Here is a 22,521-nt window from a genome sequence, read left to right on the forward strand (position 1 = left end):
CGATTGAGCCAAACCAGAGACTAGCAGAAGCACAAGAGGAAGCAGCAGTGGATCAAGAAATGTATCAGAGATTGGTCAGAAAGTTGATCTACCTTGCTCATACCCGACCAGATATCTCCTATGCAGTAAGCTTGATTAGTCAATTCATGCATAATCCAAAGCAGTCACATCTACAGGCTGCTCATAGAGTCCTACACTACTTGAAAGGGAGCCCAGGGAAGGGAGTACTATTCAAGAAGAGTCCTGATCTTAAGCTTGAGGCTTATACAGATGCGGATTATGCTGGATCCGTGGTTGACAGGAGGTCTACAACTGGTTATTGTACTTTCCTTGGAGGTAACCTGGTAACTTGGAGAAGTAAAAAACAGAATGTGGTGGCAAGATCTAGTGCAGAATCTGAGTTTAGGGCAGCAGCTCATGGAATATGTGAGTTATTGTGGCTCAAGATCATTCTTGATGACTTGAAGGTCGAGTGGCAAAGTCCTATGAAGCTTTATTGTGACAATAAATCTGCAATTAATATTGCTCATAATCCCGTGCAGCATGACAGGACAAAGCACATTGAGATCGATAGGCACTTCATCAAGGAGAAACTTGAAGAAGGACTAATTTGTTTGTCTTATGTTCCTTCAGGACAGCAAGTGGCAGATGTCTTGACCAAAGGGCTTAATGGTGGAAGTTTTCACGAGCTAGTTACCAAGCTGGGAATGGAAGATATCTATTCACCAGCTTGAGGGGGAGTGTCGAGCTGTAAATATCCAGATTATATGGCTATAAATATGTAGGAAAATTAACTGATTGATAGGAGTAGATTTTTTCCTATTTAGGAGTTTTTTTATTCTGGTTAAATCCCACAAATCGTGGGATTGTAGCTGTTCTCCTATTTAGGCTTTGTTTCCTATTTTGTTTGCTAGGACTCCCCTGTGTATTAGTCTATAAATATGACAATGTAAAGAAGTAGTAAAAATGAATGAGAAAAAGGATTTCTCTCCATCTAAAAATTCCACACATATATATCTAGAAATTTGCTCCCAAAAATTCCTTTTCACTTGCCTTTGTAAAATGTCAATTGGGGAAAGGAAAATGTTACAGCACCGAGTTCTTCAATTCCCCTTAAAACAAAAAAGCACATAATCTTTCTCTCGAGAATGGAGAGAAAAAGAGAGCGAGAGACAGAGAGAGACAGAGGTATGATCAATCAGCTCCCATTGACACCGTCCACTTTAAAGCACTCTGCAAGAAGTGGCCTTTTGTTCAACAACATCGTTGAATACCTCAAACCTGGTCTCCTGTCTCCTTGGGCATAAGCTTTAGATGTTCTCGTGCTTCATACCCGTCGTGTGTACAAATGTCTTAGCTTGTTTTTGCTCTCTTCCACACAATAACTGTGCCATACAAATCAGATGATGCCAATAAGTTTTCACCATGGTTCCAAGCAACACTTACGACTGGGAACCGATGACCCTGTAATGCAATTGACTTTAGATTCGGTTTTTGATGACAACAAATACAAAAGCTCTGATAACATGCCAAGCAATAAAGGCAGACCTGTAGCTTGTTTACACAGGTATGCCTTGGCCGAGTCAGGTCATAAAAGTAGACGTTTGAATCCTCGCTTCCAGCAACTTCACATAACAGAAAATGTGCTATGTTAGTTACAACAAACAAATAATTGTCCTCAACTTCATGAGAAAGAAATGATTTTATTGGAGTTTTTGGTAATCACTTAGAGTTTGCATTAACACTTGTGTATGAAACATGAATAAGTAAATATTGTGAAAGAGCGTTGGGCTTCATATAATTGCATTCTCAAGTATTAACCATTATGATTAATGCTTTTTCTACGCCCTGCCATTCAACAATAATTTGCAATAATACTACATATGTCTGACCAAACTTATGCATCTTTCAGTACAGATATCCACTCTTATGGCCAAAACAAAGCGGAGTCATTGCCCCAACCAAACAGGCACAAAAGATGAATACATCTCGGTGGCATCCAAGAATGTTTCATTTTCTAAAGAGAAGAAATCCTAGTTATCTGAGCGTTCTACTGACAAATGGTAAAAGAATGAAAACAAAATATTCAGGTAATTAGTTATACTCAATCCTTATGCATGTCTTGATGTATGTTTCATCTCAAAATCAGAAATACCTATGACTATAATGCTCCAGACATACTAAAGAAAAAATCCAGAGAGAGAGAGAGACACCTATAAATTCCCCTTTCTCAAGAGAAAGAAGAGGGCAGAATGAAACCCTGATAGTATGCACTCGTGGACTTAATTTGAGTGAGCAACGAAGGGTCAGATAACCTTGTATTTCCAAAGCTACACTGCAATGACAGCAAAGAAAATTGTATCGGCTCATTAGGATTTACAATAACGTTATTAGAACAAAGGATGTATTCTGCCTCCAAGACCTGTAGAAAGACAAACTTCCGTCTTGGGTACAAGTCAGTAACACAGGACCGTGGGCTAGCAAAGAGAAACTCCGATATTGCACAGTAGTTACAGGAGACCTGCGTTTGCTGCTAGTTCTATCACGATGACTGCGTGACAGTGCCCCCGTGTGGGAGTTCATGCTGACAGAGTATACAGATCCCTGCACATAATAGCACGTTGCAACTAGCATTCGACAAGCAGAAGAGCAGGATTAAAAAAAAAAGTCCATCAGAGTGATTTACAGAAGCATACTTGAGCATCCCCACAGAATATCAGCTGACCAGTATGATCGTGGTCCATAGACGTGACTTCACTATCAAATGCTGTCTTACTTATTATTCTCCCAGTGCTAAAATTGAACACCTGGTTCGCCATCAAAGGAATCTCACATATAAGAGGGATTGCTAGAATATATATTCGAATAGCTCAATATGGAGATGAACAATTTATATAGTAACAAACATGGTCCCACTCGAAAAACTGAGCTTAACCTGAGTGCTTCTGAGATAATCCATCGACAAATATTTTATTCAGATCTTTTGAGGAGCACTTTTAGTAAACTATTGCAAAGTCATCCTTTAGTCATGAAACAAGATCACATGATTGAGCTATCCCCATCCTTTAATCACTCAGATGACAGAGTACACAAAATGCTGATGTGATGTCTTATAAAATCTGGCAAAGCCATATTTATGACCCAGGTAGGTTCTGCAATGTATGTTAGCCACAGTAAATATGGTCACTATGGTCACTATATATGTCTAAATCAGTGTTTTAAAATTTTTGGAACTAAAAAGTTGGTAAAAATGCTAACACTCAAAACTACACAAAAAATGCATTATGATTGTATCTAGTCGGAACTATCTAAAGGAAAAAATAAAACAAAAATTTCGAAGTAAACAATTCAAGCATGGGAGAAGCAAACAACATGATATGCTGAAAATTAGGGCACCCAGAAATTACAGTTATCTCTTTGTTTGCATTGCCAACTGAAAGGAAGTTGTTATTTACCTGCATCAATAATCAAGAGTACAGTTAATGACTTTAATGGTATGTTTTAAACATACAGTCTGTAAGTAAGAAAAAATAATAAAATGGAAGCCTATGATTGGAACTGAGAAAAGAATCCAGTTGACATAGTAAATTTAATTTATATAGCATATTGACTATGACACCACGATCACTGAGCAGGAACTTCTAAGAAAACTTATTGAACATGAAATAAAGAAAACTAGACCAAAGATAAAGCACATTACTTGAGCCATGAGAAAAAGAATGAGATGCTCAAACAAGTCGAGTTGGATACTTCCTAACAAATTAAACGGCATTTAGGGCTTAGATTCTGGAGTAACTTCTTCTAGTTTCAACATCTAGTTGATTGAACTCATAGAAACCTTTTTTAGTTCAAAATATATGTACAGGTGTACTTACAGGGTGAAACTGGATGCACAACTGTGACGATACTCCATATATCACTCTTATGCAAATTCCTTTGGATATCTCCCACACTCTCACTGTTTTATCAATTGAAGATGATGCGATGTACTGATTATTGGAGGAGAAATCAAAGTCTGAAATGAACAAAGAGTATCAGAAAGTTTATGATGATAGGAGGGCCAACAACTACACGAAAAGAGCCACAAAAATAACTTCAAGTAAGGACCAACTTTTATTACCTTGTGGTATTTCACTATATATAGCCTATGCATCCGCACGACAATCCAAAGGAGACAAACTTTTTACTTCCTTGCTATTACTTTTCTGCTATCTTAACAAATAAAAAGGTACAATTTGCAAAGTGTATGCTTCACATCAATCATGATCAAGCTATGACAGGAATTCACAACTAACTGAAAAACTAGCTACATTCAACCTTATGTATTATTAGAAAATATAAGAAATTACTTCTAACTAGCCACAACTTCACTCTGCTTACGAGGCAAAAAAGTATACAGTTCGAAATTTAAGCTTGGTGTCAATCATGAAGAAAATATGCATAATGGATTTCTGTAACTAACTTCTAGGATGAGTGGATTCCACAGACGGTCACTCCAGCATTGTTCTTTGGGTGTCTTTACAGAGGTCAACGTACTTCACATGTCTACATAGGTACCATGATGATAGGATATGCCCAACTGATTTTTCTGAGCAAGCATCATAATGACTCAGATAGCATGATGCATGAAAACAAGATCCACATAGACAACCACCATACGATCATTTGCTTATATCTGCAGAATCTATGAGGAAGACTGAAGACACACATTGGCTTCCACGTGACTTTAAAAGGAAAAGACACACATAAGATATATAAGTGACATGTTTTGGGCAATTAAGTTTCAAAGTCAATTTTCATTTCGTACTTGAATTTCACACGATTGAACAATAAGCAAGCTTCCCAAACATTATTCCACTGATTAGCGAGTATGCTTGTCAAAGATTGAATACCATCATGGCCCCTCGAAAGTGGATTTCGGAGAACCAAATTAGAATAAGGAAATACAGCTTTTCACATAAATAAAGAATTTTATGCTGTAAGTCAGAGATTTGGCATATAAGAGTCCTAAAAAAACTTAATAACTACATTTCCAGCACAAATTCTATTCCGTTGAACCAGCATATGTCAAAAGAATGTCTTTTAACCGACCTTTAATGACATGTGAAAGGGATGCCTTCAAAAAACTGTACATAACCAGACAGAAAGAAAAGAATGGAGCTGATACCAGTTAAGCCAACCTGTGACTTCTTTCGAATGCCCAGCCAATTGCTTAATAACTGAAGGTGGCTCCGAGACAGTGCATACTGTCAAGGTTCCATCGGCTGCCCCATATGCAAGCAGATTGGAACTTGCATGCCCAAACTTCAGAACGGTCACTGCAAAAGATAACTGTTTACACTCCATCCTCGGCCAATGAAAGCAGTCTAGACTATCTGAAGGATTACCAGAAGCTCTGCTTTGATCAAAGATGCAATGCATTCCCACGAACGAGTATGCAGGTTCAGCCCCCTGACGACGTGGCCGATCACTATCGCTCACACTGGAGCTGAAACTTGTTCTGTGACTAGACGCTAGATTGCCACTCCGCAGATCCTGTAATTACAGTCCACATCATGCAATTATCCCTACAGATCAAATGTCCCCTTTCCCACTGACAACATTAAAACCTTGTATTTTCTATGGTTTTAGTTCTGCCCAGTACTCCTTGAATATCATTACCGACAAGTACCATGTAGAATCCACTCCATGGGGTGTTATATATGCAGGCAAACCATAATTGGTTATTCTACCAACAACACTCAATAATTCAAACTGAAGACATGACTTTAAGCTAAAATGATTACCCTGCTCGAGCTCCAGCTCTCCCCTTCATACACGAGGGACAGCGGATTCGGAGAAGACACCCACTGCCCGCTGATGCATCAACCAGTAAACCACCCTGATGTCAGAATTATGCGCAAACATAGACTTTAAAACTAGCACTAACGCGCACGCCAAAAGGGCAGCTACAGCTCACACAGAACTAGCAACATGAGAAGCAAAATCAAAAAGAGGGTAAACCCCATCAAGAAAAGCTAGCCGAAACTCAAAAATTTGAAAAGAAATGACAGCTCCAAGTCCAGCAAAGCGATCGGCGACCTGTTCCCAGGAGTGCTCAGGCTCGGCGTCTGCAAATTCTCCCAGTTCCTCGGCCTCCGGATGTAATTCCGGTACGCGGCGTAACCTTTCCCGTTGCATCTCCAGTCCTTCAAACAAACAACCACAAAAAGAACTCCGCCGAATGAAACACGCGCGCGCACACATTCACGCCGAATTCACAGAGAGAGAGAAAGAGAGGTACTCTTCGGCGGAGACAACCGGAGAGCGCTTTGCGGTGGAGGAGAAGGCGGCGGACGCCGGCGTAGTTGGGATCGCCATCGGCGCTTAGAGGTTGGAGCAGGCAGCTGAACAACTCCGGATCGGCACCGTTCTTCTCTTCCTCGCCGTCGCTCCGCGACGTCTGCCGGGTCGAATCGCCGGTTCCGGCCTCGATCTCCGCCATTGTCGTGCTTTCTTCCGGCGACGATCGCACCAGGCGAGATCGATCCATCGACGAGCCACGACGACGTCGACGCCGACGACTTGAAAGTTCGCCAAGCCACCTGTTCAAGCTCAAGCTGTTGTGCTTATGCGGCGCCGTTTCACGGATATCGAATGTGATTGTGTAAATACAAATTTTGCTATATTACATAATTATTAATAGTTTGATTCAAATAATTATCATATTACAAATTTGAGCATTGATTGATATAATTAGTAATTGCGATAATATTTTTATTATGAATAATTATATATACTAAGTTACGAAAATTTTGATAACTGTAACTAATATGGAGCAACTAATATTATGCTAATTATTTGTTATGAATAACTTTTACCATAATAAATGATTATGCAATATCGAGTTAACATAATTACAAGCACATCAACTATTTAGCTATTATTTAGTATTTTATCTATCAATCATAATATGTGATTAAAGTCGAGATAAGTCTAACTGATGTTATCATTATATAAATAGAATTAATTAATTTAGTTATAATTCATATATATTTTAATTATACGTTTATAATCTTAACATCTACAGGTGAGTAACGGGGCGCCACATAATAGCTATTACTATATGTAATACCGTAATAGACAGTTAACCTATAATAGACCTGTCATGTAATAGTCATTACCGCAATCAAATGTATTGTTAGGCTCCGTTTGTTTCGCGGAAATGAACGAGTGAAAAGCATTATAAAAATGATCATTTATATTGTTTGAAATAATTAGTTAATGAAAAATATTTTTATTATTGACAATTATTTATGTTTATGTATTTTCGTGCGCGATAAAAATATACTTCATTCATTCATTTTTGTAAGTGAAATTTGATTTTCATGAGAACTAATCTTAACGTAAGAAGAATGGGGGCATCATTGAGGTTCTGCCAACGGTTTTATATTGATGTGTTTGATATATTGAGAAGTTGGTTATCGATCTAGTTCTATATTTCTTCTACAGGAATAAGTACTGGAAGTACTAAAACTTATCACGAAAGTGCAATTGATTGCAAAAAGTGCAATCAAGTTCTAAAACTTGTCAAATTAATTCAATCTAGTCCTCCCATTACCTCTATTCAATTTGATAAGGGAAAATGCTGACATGATTTTTTTTAATTATTTCCCCTATTCCACGTGGCGTTAATGTAGCTAAAACAACTTCATTTTGGTCCAAATCTAATATTTAATTCAAATTTGATTTGAATTAAATTTAAAAATAAGCTCAATTAAAAAAAATAAGGGAGAAAGCATGCGGGAAAGGCTACAAGCCCTCACCGTCACTCCACCATTGCTAGGGCTGACAACCCTCACCGACAATTCCCCACCCTCGTTGGCCCTTCTAGGTGATGATGGGGGCGGCGGCGGCGAGTGCTTGCAGCATCCCCACCTGCTTTCTCCTTTATTTTTTTAGTTAAACTTATTTTAAAATTTAATTTAAACAAAATTTGTATTAAAAATCATATTTGAACTAAAACGACGTCATTTTAACATTATGTTTCATGATTTAACCACGTCATCGCCACGTAGGAGAGGAAAAATATTTTAAAAAGCCACGTCAATATTTTCCGTTAGCCAAATTGGATGGAGTTACTAGAAGGACTTAATTGCACTAATTTGACAAATTTTATGACTTAATTACATTTTTTTATAAGTTTCAAGATTCAATTGCACTTTAGTGACAAGTTTTAGAACTTTCACACTATTTCTTATTTTATATTCATAGATTCACTTTTTTAGAGTTCAAGATTAGACTATAAATTTAAATTTCATATTACAATGCTCGTATTTTGATATTGATCCATCTGAACTTTCGAAGAATTTGAAAACAGATAATGACAATCCTTTTGAAAAAAAAAAATCAGATCGAAAATCGAGAAAGGAAGTGAATCATGGTAGTTGGGTAATTTAATTTCCTATAAGTTTTTTATTTTGACCTGTTCCATTGATTATATTTATCCAGTTTAATACATTAAAAGTTATGCCTATATATTCTTATATATCTTTATTTTGAAAAAGTTTATAAGAATTGCAAGTCAGTCACGAAAGCTAGAAAACTACTATAAGTAAGATCCGCACATAACATATGGTTTGTTTAGAATTAAGTTCACGTAAAATCAAGATTTAGAATATTATTCAAATTCAAGAAAATTATGAGCAAAATATATATATATATATATATATATATATATATATATATATATATATATATATATATATTCACATAGATTAGGCCGCCTCCCTTCTAATTGGCCATGTCTCCACGTGAAGATAATGGCCGTGTAGACTCAATCGTCAAGGCCCATAGATTAGGTCACCTTCCTTCTAATTGGCTGTCGTAGCCCCAACCTCTTTGAGATTTGTTATGTTTTAACGTTTACTTGTGAATGTTTTTTGAGTTCTGTTAGTTAAATGAAAGTGGCCCGTTTACGACCATAAATATATATATAAATTCACATGTTAATATTTGCATATTGTGAAAATTTTAATTAAGGCTCCGTTTGTTTCTCAGAAAATGGATGATTTAGAAATTATTTTCCTAAAAACAATAGTTTGTGTTGTTTTCGAAAGTGAATTAACGAAAAATTTTCTCATCGTCCACGATATGAATTGTTGTCAATGATGAAAATATTTTTCATTGACTAATTATTTCAAGTGATATAAACGATTATTTTAGAAAAATATTTTCTAAATCATTCATTTTTCGCGAAACAAATGAAATCTAAGGCTACATTTGTTTCACAAAAAACATTTTCTTACGTTTTGTTCACTTAGGAAAATGAGTCAACGAAAAATATTTTCCTAATCAACAGAAAATCTATGCTTAAATTCAGGAAAATGATTTCCTCTTTTGAAAAATCGAAAAACATTTTCCAAATATATGACTAGTATCGGCATTTGAACCTAAAACTCTATGCTTGGACATGAAAACCCTAATATTGGTTCCTAGGTCTCGACGTTCGGAACCAAGTCTTCGGCAGCAGGGCCTAGGTCCATAAAGGCTGAGCCCGGGTTCCCAGTGTTCACACGTGAATCCATTGAGGCCGGGTTTGAACCCCTCATGCCAATACCCGATTCCTCGGCACCCGAGCCTGGGCCCATAAAGGTCGTGCTTGAGTCCACAAAGGTCGTGCATGGGTCCTCAGCGCTTGGGCTTGGGTCCTTGATTAATGAAAGGGAAAACACCACAAAAAATTTCAAATTATGTCACTTGTGACAAATTTACCCTGAATTTTTTTTGTGACACGAAAAACCCCAAACTATGCCACTTGTGACATATTTACCCCACAATACATTTGTCCATGGGCATTTTTCGTCTTTTTTCTTTTTTTTTCCTTTTTTTTTCTTCTCTCTTCCCCTCCGCCGTGATGTATTCTGGGGTAGATGTGTCACAAGTGGTATAGTTTGGGGTTTTTCGTGTCATAAAAAAAAGTTCGGGATAAACTTGTCACAAGTGGCATAGTTTGGGGTTTTTGGTGGTGTTTTCCCTTAATGAAATGTTCATTTTCATAAAAATATTTAAAAAGAAATTCTTGTATAATAATAATTTTAAATTAGAATTGCTAATTATTATTATTTTTTCTTTCTTTTATAAAAATATTTAGAAAGAACATTATACCATCCACAATAGGCTGAGTGGCGAGCTCGTCTCTAGCCTGTGGCTGGTCGATGTGGCCGGCCACCAGTTGAGGAAGAAGGAAAAAAGAAACGGAAAGAAAAAAATAAAAGAAAAAAAATTTTAAAAAATAAAATTTTGATTTTTTTGGTAATTTTTAGATTTTCCTTACCAAACGGCAAAAAATATTTTCTAGTTCATTTTCAGGTTTCAATCAAATACTAGAAAATATTGTCATTTTCCTAAAAAATGGCTTCCTAAAAAACACTATTCAGAAAGCCTAAAAAAGTCAAAATTCGCCCGCCGCAAGATTTATATTAAGTAAAAACTAAAAAGTTAAAAGTCTACGTCGACATGTTTTCATATGTGTAAAAAGGAGGAGGAAGAGGGAATCCAAAGATCGGCAATAGACAAAAGAGAACAAAAAGAAACGCCGGAAGAGGATAAGAAAACTAAAATCAATTCAATATTCAATCATGATATAAAACTAAGGGAAAATTCTAAACGTTATAGCACTAAGTTCACCTCTTGCTTCTTGCTGGATATAAATTCTACGTCAACTAATACATACAACGTACGCTTCCTAAAATACCAATCGATAAATATATAATTTAATCCGACCCAATTCAATTCTGATTCCACCGTATGTCGGGTTCGATCGCGCCTTCCACGCGAACCTGAGGAAATTTCTAAACCACGATGATATCGCACTGCACAATCACGGATTTTCATGAAACCCTTTACGCCACATCGTCAGGAGGCAATTCCACGATGTGTTCCCACGTTTTTCATACCTAACTACAACGACATGCCCGAGAGTCGAAATCATTGTTTTGCTCGAAATAAATCGGGCATGCAACTGATCACAGGTCAAACGGATTGGTCGGGCTATAATCTCATGCTAAAGGCAAAACTATCTACTTAGGAACTTCAGGGCATGATGTTGATCCTAAACTTTGCTTTCTTAGGAATAACCCTACCCTCTCCTTGTCTTGAAGATTAAGACAACTTAGTTCTTACACAAAGCATGCCAACTTAGTAAGCTTCCAACAAGGAAAAGCCTTTGTCTGTACAAGGGAAAAATTTTTAAAAAAATTAATTCTCGAAACTATATATATATATATATTTATTTATTTATTTTTGCCGAATTTCGTCTCTGAATTATTTTGCCATTATCATACACAACCAAAGATAAAGTCTAGGAGAAGAAACAGTTGCAATAGGATTTATCCAGCATAATAATCAAACAGAAAACATGCTATTCACCAAAGGAAAGGAAAGACCCCAAAAAAAAGGGAAAATGGGAAAAAAAGGACAAAAAATGGGGTAATTTTGTTTTGCAAAAAATCAATTATATAAAAAATGTTTCCTCCAATACATATTTTCTAAAAATATCGATAGGATAGTTCATAAAAATGAATGAAAATAATAATATATTCAGCCTTCGGCGAAAATGTTTAGGCATATATGAGTCTTGACGATGAAAGTAATTGCGGTTAACTAGGGGGCTTTTGTTTAAGTGTTAAACCAAAACTACGTTTTTACTTTATTGTAAAAATTTAAACTACATTCTGAATTTAAAAAAAATACGAAAAAGTTATACATTGATCTACCCACGAATTGTCACGTGTCGTGAAAGTTTCCACTATCATGAATTAAAAAAAGCAAAATACATGATGCATCATAACATTTGAACCAAGGAAAAATAAAATTAGAACAAGAGTCAATTCAGAGACACGCTATTTTTTTTTTACGTGATTATCTTTAGGAAAAATACGGTCCCTGAACTTTAATCTATCGTGAAATATGGCCTCTAACTTTTCATTTGTTCAATACGGTCCACGAATTTTAATCCAATGTGCCGTCCCTGAACATATATCAAAAGTACGGAGATTACATCGAGCAAATTAAAAATTCATGGATCACATCGAACATTAGGTTAAATTTCAGGGATTATATTGAACAAATTAAAAGTTCAGGGATCACATTATACGTTAAACTAAAGTTTAGGGATCGTTTGTGTTGCCGTACCTTATCCTTAAGGAAGCAATTTTCGATTAGTCCTCCTTTCCTGCACCGTCCGACTCCGACGGAAGCTGCGAACGTGGAAATACCCCGAACGGCACGCCACTATGTTCCTGCCTTTTCTTCAATTTTTTAAATCTTGCCGACCTTAAAAAGAAAAAAAAATTAGAAGAAGAAAATATTTTCAGATAACTAAAAAAATCAAAATAAAGAAAACTACCATTCAACCCTGACCTCATCTCATTCCACGTGTCGATCTCTCATTGGCCCATCCCTCTCCTTCTTCTCCTCCTCCAAGCTTTCCCTCAATCGATCAAAAGACTGTTAGCTACGAAGGACGAAACCACCTAACCTCTCTGCAGCTATAAGAGTCCCACCGATCCATCTCTCCGACGCACATCGCCCCATCATGGATCGCCGCCTCTCCCCCCTCCTCCTCGCCGCCGCCGCCGCCGCCCTCCTCGCCGCCGCCGCCGCCGCCCTCGCCTCCTCCGACGACGGCGAAGCGCTGATCAGGCAGGTGGTGGACGGCGCCGACGGCGAAGGGCGGCGGGGCGCCGCCCTGTCCGACCACCACCACTTCTCGCTCTTCCAGAGGAGGTTCGGGAGGTCGTACGGCTCCCGGGAGGAGCACGACTACAGGTTCGGGGTCTTCCGCGCGAACCTCCGCCGCGCGAGGCGGCACCAGAAGCTCGACCCCTCCGCTGTCCACGGCGTGACGCAGTTCTCCGATCTGACCCCGTCGGAGTTCAGGAGGGCGCACCTGGGGCTCCGGGGCAAGGTCAAGCTGCCCAAGGACGCGAACCAGGCGCCGATCTTGCCCACCGAGGATCTGCCGGGGGATTTCGACTGGAGAGATCACGGAGCCGTCACCGGCGTAAAAAATCAGGTGCTTTTTGTTTCGGCGAAATTTGATTTCCGTAGTTCATGTTCTCCGATTGGAATCTTTACGTAGTTTCGTTGGTGTGAATTGGGAATCGCGTTGGAGATCCGCAGTCGGGACATGGGGACGTAGTTTATCATTAGATTCGTACTGGAAGTTGAGAATTCCTGCTTGATTGATAGATTTGTTAAGGTTTTTTGCACCGATTTTTGTCCGACCTTTGAAGTTCAATAATTTCTCCCCTTGGAGATCTTGTTCCCCGCGTCTCGTGTGCGTCCGTTGAATTTGATGATTGATTGGTGAGTTTTTCGCCTGAATTAATGGTCTATTTTGACAAATATGGATCTGTTTCGCCTAACTAGGAAGTGGCATATACGACCCTTGTGATGATATGAGAGTTGACTTTTGGATTTCAAACTTTGCTCCCGAGTTCTGGGATTTTGAATGGTTGTTCATGGACTTCTGTATTGTTCTTTTTAATCTGGAAGTAAATTTCGTCTGCAATTAAGTGGTGCTTTGTCTGGTGGATTGAATTTGATGTGATTGATTTTTTGTGAGAATAGGGTTCATGCGGATCGTGCTGGAGTTTCAGTACCACCGGAGCCTTGGAAGGCGCACACTACCTTGCAACCGGGAAACTCGTTAGCCTCAGCGAGCAACAGCTTGTGGACTGTGATCACGAGGTTTGTAACCATGCCCTTCGTAACGTGTCAAATCATTCTCGTGTCTTTATGCCTAGTTTTGCCATTTTGTCAAATGAGTGAACGACATAGATTGCTTTGGGTCTTAAGTTTTCAGTTATGATGTGCGTAAGCTAGGAAAAAGCACTAGTTCTGTTTTGTCTTTTGCCCATATATCTGGATGTATGTTTCTATGTTAAAATCATGCAGCCCTACAGAAAATGAAATATATTTGGTTTTTGAGCTGATTAGTCTGGGTTTCTTGTCGTGTTGAATGCTGTGATGTTGATTCCTCATGAAGAAACTGTTTCTTTCTGGGTATAGTTCCTTAATCTAGCTTGTGTGCCTCTGTAGTGTGATCCAGAAGAACCAGGTTCCTGCGACTCAGGTTGCAATGGTGGTTTGATGAACAGTGCCTTTGAGTACACTCTCAAAGCCGGCGGCCTTATGCGAGAAGAAGACTACCCATACACCAGTACTGATCGTGCTGGTTGCAAATTTGACAAGTCAAAGATAGCGGCATCCGTAGCCAACTTCAGCGTTGTTTCCCTTGATGAGGATCAAATTGCTGCAAATCTCGTGAAGAACGGTCCTCTAGCAAGTAATGAATCTTTTCTAATCATTAGACACCGTAACAAATTGTTTTTGTTGAGGGCCAAAGACACGCATTGATGCACAGAAAGCAAAGATGTGATCCATTCTTACGCATTTCAATCTGTTTTGCTTGAATGCAGTTGCCATCAATGCAGTGTTCATGCAGACGTATGTTGGGGGTGTTTCATGCCCATACATATGCTCTAAGAGGTTGGATCACGGGGTCTTGCTGGTGGGGTATGGCTCTGCTGGTTATTCTCCCATCAGAATGAAGGAAAAGCCCTACTGGATCATAAAGAACTCATGGGGAGAGAACTGGGGAGAGAATGGATTTTACAAAATCTGCAGGGGCCGCAATATATGCGGAGTGGACTCCATGGTTTCCACCGTCGCTGCTATTCACACCGCTAAACAGTAGGTTAACTATTACCTCCGCAAGCTGTTCCACCGCTTTACAGTAGGTTGACCATAACCTATGCATGTACATAAGGCGTGTTATATTATGGTGGCAATTTGGCTTCATGAACGAAATTTTAGTTCACCGATTCTACGAAAACATTCATCTGATGCAATGTTGATGAAATTGTACCGCAACTGGAATGTTAGTTTATGTTTTATTTCCATTATCATACATCTATGGTCACCTTCTCGTGTGTTGACATTGTTAAGGCTGAGCTGGGGTCTTCATTTTTAGCTGCTAACTAATTTACCCTGTTCAGCCCCATATTTGATATTTCTCGAGTTTCATCAGCTCCAACCCAATCCTGGAAAATTTCATTGATTATATCTTATACCAGAGCCCATGTATTTCTAGTTTCGGCCATTATACGGGATGGATCTAACGAGACATTAACTTGTCTACATTAGTTTTGACCAATTCCATTGGATATTCGACCAATGTGTTGCACATCGGTGGTGATCATTGACTACATTTTAATAAACTTGCCAATGTATCTTTGGTTCGGCAGGTGAAATTGCATGGTATTAGATATGTTCTAGTAAATGGTCAGCCTATCGTTTTGTTATAAAGAATGTGCATCGACCACTAGAGGGATATCATGGATATTTGTAGCCAAATGTCTGTTCGTTGCAATGGTGATGCATTCAGACTGAACAAGTTGGGTGCCATTAATTGACCATCTTTTTAGATGAATTTCGTAGAAGTCGATCTGAATGCTCAAAGGAGCAGCAACCTGTTTGCGCTAAGTTATAAACCCTAGATATATGCGAATACTATAAATTGGAAGATCAAATTTCATTTCTTGAGTTCTAGAGATCATCCTCCACCAAGCATTTTTAACCTGGTAAGTTGTGCTTGAGGACAGCTTTCACACGTGATAATATCCCATGAAACTGCACTATCCATCTGAGGTTAGAGTCTCCCGAAACGGCCAAAGAGAAGTTTCCTGAGACGGCTTAGCTAACACTGTATCAGCCATGGAATTCACATGGCCCTTTCCAGTCAGTCATGTTCTACCGTACCATTCATCTTGGGCGTCTAATAAAAGTGGCAAAACTGAATAGAACTCTTTTATCACAAATTTGATATTCATTCGCTTGTTTCAACAATGACTGGTAGCTGCATCTTTTTCCTGCCTGTGCTCAAGTTAATGAAGTCTTTGTTTTCAGTGGAACAGGAAAACTGAAGTTCCAGTGATTTAAAACCAAGTATCTTACACGCAGCACTAGCTTATTTAGTAGAGTTAAATTACATAACATTTACCTAAAACAGTATAACAGATTGAAATATAGAGATTACACGAAGAATTCGTTTTATCAAACTTAACCCTATGTAACGTACTAAGCATTTACACTCCTGAAACCGAAGCTAATAACTATCTGAGAGGAGTAAAGGGTTTTTCTTTACTGAGTGACTGGGAACTCTAGATGCAGCAGCATCAACAGAATTCCACCGGTGAAAGATAAGGTACTCTCCCGTGAATTTTACCATCATGCCACTCCATCACACTCTTTTGACAGTATCGCCGTGGACAGCTACAAATCCCTCAGTTGTGAGAGTTGCAACTGCATTCCTAAGCTGGATGTATAAAGGTCATGTCAGTTTATATTTGACTCGGCAGTCACTTGCCAAAAGAAAAACAAGGAAAGAAGGACAAGAAAGTGGCACTTGCTCATTGACAAAGTATGAAACTTACATCGCTAAGGTGAACTTCACCAAGAGAACTCTGCTTCTTGAGCTCGTCCAGCAACTGCAGCACATTTTAGCATGTAACAAATGTGAGCGATGACATGCAGTACATCTGGCCTCCCACATTATTAACTATCATGAGTTGTAAGACAATCTGTTCCACAGAACATACATAAAAAGATCTACCTCCATCAATCGAATAGAGGGTCCACCAAGTTGCATTTTTTCCATTATTACATTACGAGTAGCAGCTGCAAGATTATCCCTTCTCATCCTCTCACTAGCCGAAACTCCGGTAGTGATAAGATCCATGTCAATGGTGCCTAGAAAAATTTAGTTCGAGTTTAGATCTTGCCTTATATATACACATACATATGCATACACGGTATACAATGGTAAAGAATCACACGGCTAAAGAAATACCTGTTGAATGATCAGTTGCTGACTGCTGCATTGCAACTTCCAGGAGTCGAAATGCTTCCATCACATCTCGCTTTTCAACCTGTGTAATCAAGATCGTGATAGTTACAGCATTGAATTTACACCCTAGAAACAAGGTCAAATCGCATTATGTGGGCCTTCACTAACCCATTCCGAGAATCGAATCCGTGCTAGCGCTTCACTAAGGCGAATCAAACTTTCAATTTGCCTAGGTGTTGCTGTTATCACCTGCCCAAGCAATTGTATCCTGGAATAAATTAACATTGACGCAGCAAAACCCATAAGAGGGAAAAGAATGTGAGAGAAACATGAAATGTGCACCTTCTTACTACTGCCAGGGAAGTTTCCTCTCCTCCTCATCTCGACGTAACCCCGTGTCAGCTCTTCAGCAGCTTCATCAGATAACTGCGGATGAATGCGTTTCCGAGCATAGCTCACATAGGCAGTTAAAGTAGGGAGGTCCAAAACGTCCTGCTGCACACTCTGCAAGTTGTGAGGATCAAATTAACTGATGTTACAGAGATGTTCCTGATGACTGTAAATAAAGAGAAGTACTGATTCTAACTGTACCTCAATATCCTCAAAATGCAGAGCAACAATATGCTTGGCCAGGCGTCTGTCCATTTGCTCATCAGGCTTGTCAAGAATTAAGTATATCAGATCAAACCTGTTTGTCATGAACCAAGTTATGATCATAGTCAAATTAATCTCTGATGCTGTGGTGCTTCAATCACTGTAATGACTATGGTGCATTAGGTAAATCTTCGCTAACAAAGTGACACATTAGTTCTGAATTTATCACGATACCACAGAAAAAGAAGAGATGCATAGAAGATGTAGCACAACTTATCCGACCACAAAAAGGTCTTTAATAGCAAAAATATATGATAGTAAACTAGGTCTGCATATTACAGTGAGAAATCAATATTTCTCTCATGACTGTAACAGTGGACATGCTTATTGGCATGCACACATAACCTAATATTTGGACAAGATGATCATAACATGTCAACATAGTGCTTACCATTCGTTTTGTATGTGGCTTAGGTCCCAATCAGGTCCATAAACAAAATCCAGGTTTATCAAGTTTATGAAAGAACAAAACAAGCAAGTAGAAGCATTCAAACCTAAAGCAGAATGTGCACACAGCACTCTCCATATTAACATCAATCAACACATGTTGGCCGTATCAGCAATCAGGTCCATGAACACTCAACTTTGCGAGGTAAACTCAGCAGTTAATATATGTACACACAGATACATATAGGAAAGTAGAGCAGTTACTGAACCTGGATAGCAAGGTAGGCGGTAAGTGTATATTGTCAATAACAGATAAACGGGGATTATAGCGCGAGCCACTTGGATTTGCACAAGCTAATACTGACGTCCTCGCATTAAGTGATGCAATGATTCCTGCTTTTGCTATCGAAACAGTTTGTTGTTCCATCACCTGGAAGGGCAAAGTTAAAGTTTGAAGATAAGTCACAATAAGTCCGGTAACTCAATTAACATGACTTTCTTAATAAGTAACATTAACTTTTAGTTATCTGGTGCTTAGCGGAAAGGAAAAAATTTGGTGCTTAGCGGTCCTACTTCCTCGCTTACTAAACAATCACGTTCCACATTTTGGGAATATGACTGAGGAAAAATGTGACACAAAGATTTGATATGAAGAATTAGATAGAGCCGCACGATCCTCTCCTCTGTTGTCTACATAATTAGGAATGAACTTCACAAACCTCATGTAGCATACTCCTTGCACTGTCAGACATTTTATCAAATTCATCTATGCAGCAAATGCCTTGGTCACTCAAAACCAGGGCTCCACTCTCAAGGACCTGCCAGATCCTTTTGTATGTTAGAATCTACTCCACTTTACCTTTTTCTAATAAAAAAACTCACAAAGAAAACAAAAGAAAGGTATCATACAGTTTCCCCTGTTTCAGGATCCTTGGCAACATAAGCAGTTAAGCCAACAGCAGAGCTCCCTCTTCCACTGGTATAAATACCACGGGGAGAAAGCTTATGTATGTATTGAAGGAGCTGTGATTTGCTGGTCCCAGGATCCCCAACAAGAAGTATATTGATGTCCCCACGGAAGGTAGCACCAGACGCTAACTTCAATGCATTACCACCAAAAAGCTACAAGAATAAAAATCAACTTGACATCAGTTATTTAACGAAAAAGGGCTTCGTTTATCTCAATATTTTACTAGTCAACAACAAGAGGACTAAATATTGCATTACCTGGCAGAGCAGACCCTTCTTGACATCCTCGAGCTCCCAAATATTCGGTGCCAAGGACCTGGTTAGTCTATCATATATGTCCGGTTTTTTAGATAAATCTTTTAATTTCTCCACCTACATTGTCAGGCGAGGAATTCTTACAAATAGCAGTAAAGGCAAACACTCTGTCATCCAATGGAAAAAAGAAAACATACCATCTGTTCATCAAATGTGAAATCTTCATTTCTATTAAAACCGTTTTCAACTTCCATTGGGTCATCCGCTTGCATTCTTGACTTGCTGGTCTTCTTTATATGAAGACAGTCGATATAAGTCTGCATTAGATATAATGAGATCACACTGTTAGACTATGCATTCACTTAAAGGGACTGATGGAGTAGCCTCATTGACAGTACTGGAGAGTAAGGAATCCACCTTGAACAACGATTTGACAGTTCTCTGTGTTGGTGCAACTCTAACACTCATTGCCCTGTAAATTCCAGTAACCTGTTGAAATAAAATATGTCAATTGGCCACAAAAGTGTGAGACCTCCATGTTCTTCAGGCACAGTATGATATTTACCTCAACTCTATCCCCGGGCTTTCCTGCATCTACCAACTTATCATGCATTAGCAAGCTAACTGTATGTGGTGTTCCTCCTTCAGGGATTTCATCTGGCGTCTCCTGGAGCCTCACAATCTGCTTATCTGCAAAACTGGTTTATTGCAAGACATAATCATCAGCTATAGTCACAACAGACTCCAAAAGATAATTTCTGACGTAAAAACACCAGCCAGATATTTTAAAAAAAGCACTGCCTTTCTAATGCAATAGATTTCAGATAAAAAAAAATATTTGTCTACTAGATTTTCCAATTAATCAATACCCATATTTTAATTCTCTCCTTTCAAGTTTCTAGCACTCAACAAGAATCATCAGGGGCTATCCTAATCTATCCAGATACTGGGCTTTTCAATAACAAACATGAAGGCTTAGACTTCCTATACTGTCCACAGTGAGCCAGTGTACAACATTTTGAAACTTTAAAAAAGCTTGTGGAGCTTGAAATGTGGACGCTTCTACTGCTAAGACAAGGTCCGAGATGACCATCTTGGAATCACTGAAGACTAACAAGTTTGTTTATAAGGAAAACTTAGAAAAAAGAGAGAATTTAACTGTCAGAATCATTTAATGATGATTAGCTTCCAGATTGCAAATATATGATGGACATCCATAAGGAAGCCACTGCCGTATCTAAGCAAGTGACGGTGCAAAAAGAGGATGCAGTTGACGTTTCATAGCAGCAGAAGAAATGATTGAACGTCACTCAACAAAATGGCTTAACAAAACTCCTGACCAGGTTTGGAAAACCAAATCAGAGGGGTAAACTACCTGCACCGATTGTGAACTAAAGTCATGGAATTCTTGGTAGCGCATTCCTCTTTCATACATCTCTTAGGTTCACTGATTCTTCCTGAGAACAATGAACTGTTAAAAATAAAAACCAACAAAGATCCATTCTTCTCAACAAGCTTATTAGCACTTACCTCTTTCAACACGAACGGGATCAGAATAGTATCCACAGATAAGGCATCTAAAGACAGCTTCCCTTATCTCAGGGATTACTGAACTGCATCGGATTATCATTCCTTTTAGGGACACCATCTTCTCAATATCTAGTCAACACAAGAGACATCATCAGTTACGGGCACCAAAAGCTCAACTACTTCGTCGAGAGAAACAACTAAAAACCATGAAATAAAAGCGATCATCTTCCCATACAAATACCAATTTCACATTAAACTGAAAGAAGTAGCAGATGCATACACAACAAACCGATCATACATGCTTAATGAACTACTTGCAATTTACAAAACATGTCTATGAGTCACTCTGGCAAACTTCACATTAAGAAACTGGAACTAGCCGTATCCTTGCCCACTACCAAGTCTCAAATCCTTTAATAGCTTTATTTCCAACAAAAAGTTAAAGCTGATTGTTTTGATTTCCACAGGAAGTTAAAGTGATAGCTCAAACAAGTCTTCAATACTTGACCCATCCTTCAGCTTAAGTTACACATTTGTGAAAAAACTTGAAGGCAAACACGAACCTTAATTGGTCACACAGACACTTGCCCCTATCCATCAACAAATATTATCCAGAACCACCGATACTCAAGACAGTATTTCATTGAAACAATCAACATTCTTCGATCCTTCAAGAACATTTTATTGGAAAAAGGAAGGTACCCACCTGATGGATTAAGATTTCTCATACAAATGGACGTCCTGAGATTAAAAACCCTTGCTTGTATGTGCTTTTCGAACAGCGGGTTTCTCGTGCTCGCCATGTCCATCAAAACGATCTCGAAAATCGCGAGTACCTCCAGTGGATACCTCACCATCTTATTATACAAATCCTGATCATAATTATAAATATCCTGAGCATCGATATCAATCCACTCCCTCTCGATTTCAAAAACCCTATCCAATTCCCTCATGTACTTCCCTTCCTCAATAGAATCCGCCTGCAACGGGGCCTCCATGAAATTCCTCAGGAACCTCACGATCGCCGCATTCACGTCCTGCACGCTGATGTTGGTGCCCCAGACGTACATCTGCTCGGCCGCGTCGTACCCGTCGCCACACTCCGACGACGGCGGGGCGTCACCGTCCGTCGAGGAGGGAGTGGACGCCGCGAAGGGCCTCCCATTGCCGCCGCCGCCGCCGGACGTCCGCCGGTGCGTCCGGGAAGGGGTCGGGGTCGTCTCCGACGCCGCGGCGAAGCGCGACCGGTGCGCCGGCGGAGTGGTCGCGATGCTGGAGGGAGTGGAGGATCCTCCGCCGCCGCCGCGGCGCCGCCGGCCACCCCCGCGAGCCCCGGGCCGGGCCGCGGGGTTGTCGGGAGAGGACTGCGTGTTGCCGATGGGGCTGGAGAAGGAATCGTCCGGGGAGGAAGGACCTGAAAACGAGAGGAATCGCGTCACATGATCGGAGCGCGTCCATTTCGAGATGCGCGTGTATGCCAATACTACTTAGCAGAGAGAGAGCGTACCTGTGTCGGACGCCATTGGAGGAGAGAGAGAGAGAGAGAGAGAGAGATTAGGGTTAAGGCTGTGTGGAGACTGAGCGGAGACGATGATGATGCAGAGAGAGAGAGAGTGTGTGTGTATGTTTTTGGGGGGGGGGGGGGGGGGAGTGGGTGATCGTATCTTTTTGGCGGGAAAGATGAGGAGGATGCGCGCCAGAACGAGAGAGGGGGGGAGTTGTTTCCGGGCCGATTGTTTTTGGGCCGAACAAGGCCCAATGTTGAGGCCCAAGTATTTCCCACGACCGGGTAGAGAATTCTTTCTTTTCTTTTGTTTTCCTTTTCTTTTTTT

At 39.6% G+C, this 22,521-nt stretch overlaps 3 protein-coding genes across 3 annotated transcripts; 1 reads left to right on the forward strand and 2 right to left on the reverse strand.

Moving 5' to 3' along the window:
* Nucleotides 1-1,024: 1,024 nt before the first annotated feature.
* On the reverse strand, nt 1,025-6,589 carry LOC115689517 (uncharacterized). The gene is made up of 12 exons (XM_030615582.2): nt 6,284-6,589; nt 6,082-6,188; nt 5,787-5,856; nt 5,388-5,535; nt 5,181-5,318; nt 3,876-4,015; nt 3,408-3,455; nt 2,697-2,807; nt 2,423-2,604; nt 2,214-2,335; nt 1,549-1,625; nt 1,025-1,464 (listed from the first exon to the last, which is right to left on the reverse strand). The coding sequence occupies exons 1-12, from the start codon at nt 6,530-6,532 to the stop codon at nt 1,354-1,356; spliced, it is 1,503 nt and encodes a 500-aa protein (XP_030471442.1). The 5' UTR covers nt 6,533-6,589; the 3' UTR covers nt 1,025-1,353.
* A 5,963-nt stretch (nt 6,590-12,552) lies between these two features.
* Nucleotides 12,553-14,956, forward strand: LOC115665499 (probable cysteine protease RD19B). The gene is made up of 4 exons (XM_030587375.2): nt 12,553-13,057; nt 13,615-13,734; nt 14,086-14,332; nt 14,466-14,956. The coding sequence occupies exons 1-4, from the start codon at nt 12,578-12,580 to the stop codon at nt 14,741-14,743; spliced, it is 1,125 nt and encodes a 374-aa protein (XP_030443235.2). The 5' UTR covers nt 12,553-12,577; the 3' UTR covers nt 14,744-14,956.
* A 1,005-nt stretch (nt 14,957-15,961) lies between these two features.
* LOC115665500 (DNA replication licensing factor MCM4) lies at nt 15,962-22,305 on the reverse strand. The gene is made up of 18 exons (XM_056306642.1): nt 22,197-22,305; nt 21,396-22,103; nt 20,690-20,818; nt 20,535-20,616; nt 19,725-19,857; nt 19,577-19,648; nt 19,357-19,476; nt 19,163-19,276; nt 18,845-19,057; nt 18,655-18,753; nt 18,205-18,365; nt 17,486-17,582; nt 17,237-17,398; nt 17,063-17,143; nt 16,898-16,976; nt 16,661-16,797; nt 16,482-16,535; nt 15,962-16,363 (listed from the first exon to the last, which is right to left on the reverse strand). The coding sequence occupies exons 1-18, from the start codon at nt 22,210-22,212 to the stop codon at nt 16,289-16,291; spliced, it is 2,532 nt and encodes an 843-aa protein (XP_056162617.1). The 5' UTR covers nt 22,213-22,305; the 3' UTR covers nt 15,962-16,288.
* Nucleotides 22,306-22,521: the final 216 nt, after the last annotated feature.

This window comes from Syzygium oleosum, unplaced genomic scaffold (genome assembly GCF_021117445.2).
Source record: "Syzygium oleosum isolate NSW1041296 unplaced genomic scaffold, Sole_v2.1 Sole_v2.02, whole genome shotgun sequence".
NCBI lineage: Eukaryota > Viridiplantae > Streptophyta > Magnoliopsida > Myrtales > Myrtaceae > Syzygium > Syzygium oleosum.

What these genes read in the sequence shown, in the direction of transcription:
- LOC115665500 (XM_056306642.1), bottom strand. An exon ending in TCACATTTGATGAACAGATG is followed by an intron (nt 19,277 to 19,356) that starts GTATGTTTTCTT and finishes CTGACAATGTAG; the next exon opens with GTGGAGAAATTAAAAGATTT. An exon ending in CCGCCTACCTTGCTATCCAG is followed by an intron (nt 17,583 to 18,204) that starts GTTCAGTAACTG and finishes CATGACAAACAG; the next exon opens with GTTTGATCTGATATACTTAA.
- LOC115665499 (XM_030587375.2), top strand. Translation starts at nt 12,578, where the DNA reads ATGGATCGCCGCCTCTCCCCCCTCCTCCTCGCCGCCGCCGCCGCCGCC. An exon ending in TCACCGGCGTAAAAAATCAG is followed by an intron (nt 13,058 to 13,614) that starts GTGCTTTTTGTT and finishes TTGTGAGAATAG; the next exon opens with GGTTCATGCGGATCGTGCTG. An exon ending in TTGTGGACTGTGATCACGAG is followed by an intron (nt 13,735 to 14,085) that starts GTTTGTAACCAT and finishes GTGCCTCTGTAG; the next exon opens with TGTGATCCAGAAGAACCAGG.
- LOC115689517 (XM_030615582.2), bottom strand. Translation starts at nt 6,532, where the DNA reads ATGGATCGATCTCGCCTGGTGCGATCGTCGCCGGAAGAAAGCACGACA. An exon ending in TGATCAAAGCAGAGCTTCTG is followed by an intron (nt 5,319 to 5,387) that starts GTAATCCTTCAG and finishes TATCTTTTGCAG; the next exon opens with TGACCGTTCTGAAGTTTGGG. An exon ending in TGTGCATCCAGTTTCACCCT is followed by an intron (nt 3,456 to 3,875) that starts GTAAGTACACCT and finishes TTATTGATGCAG; the next exon opens with GTAAATAACAACTTCCTTTC.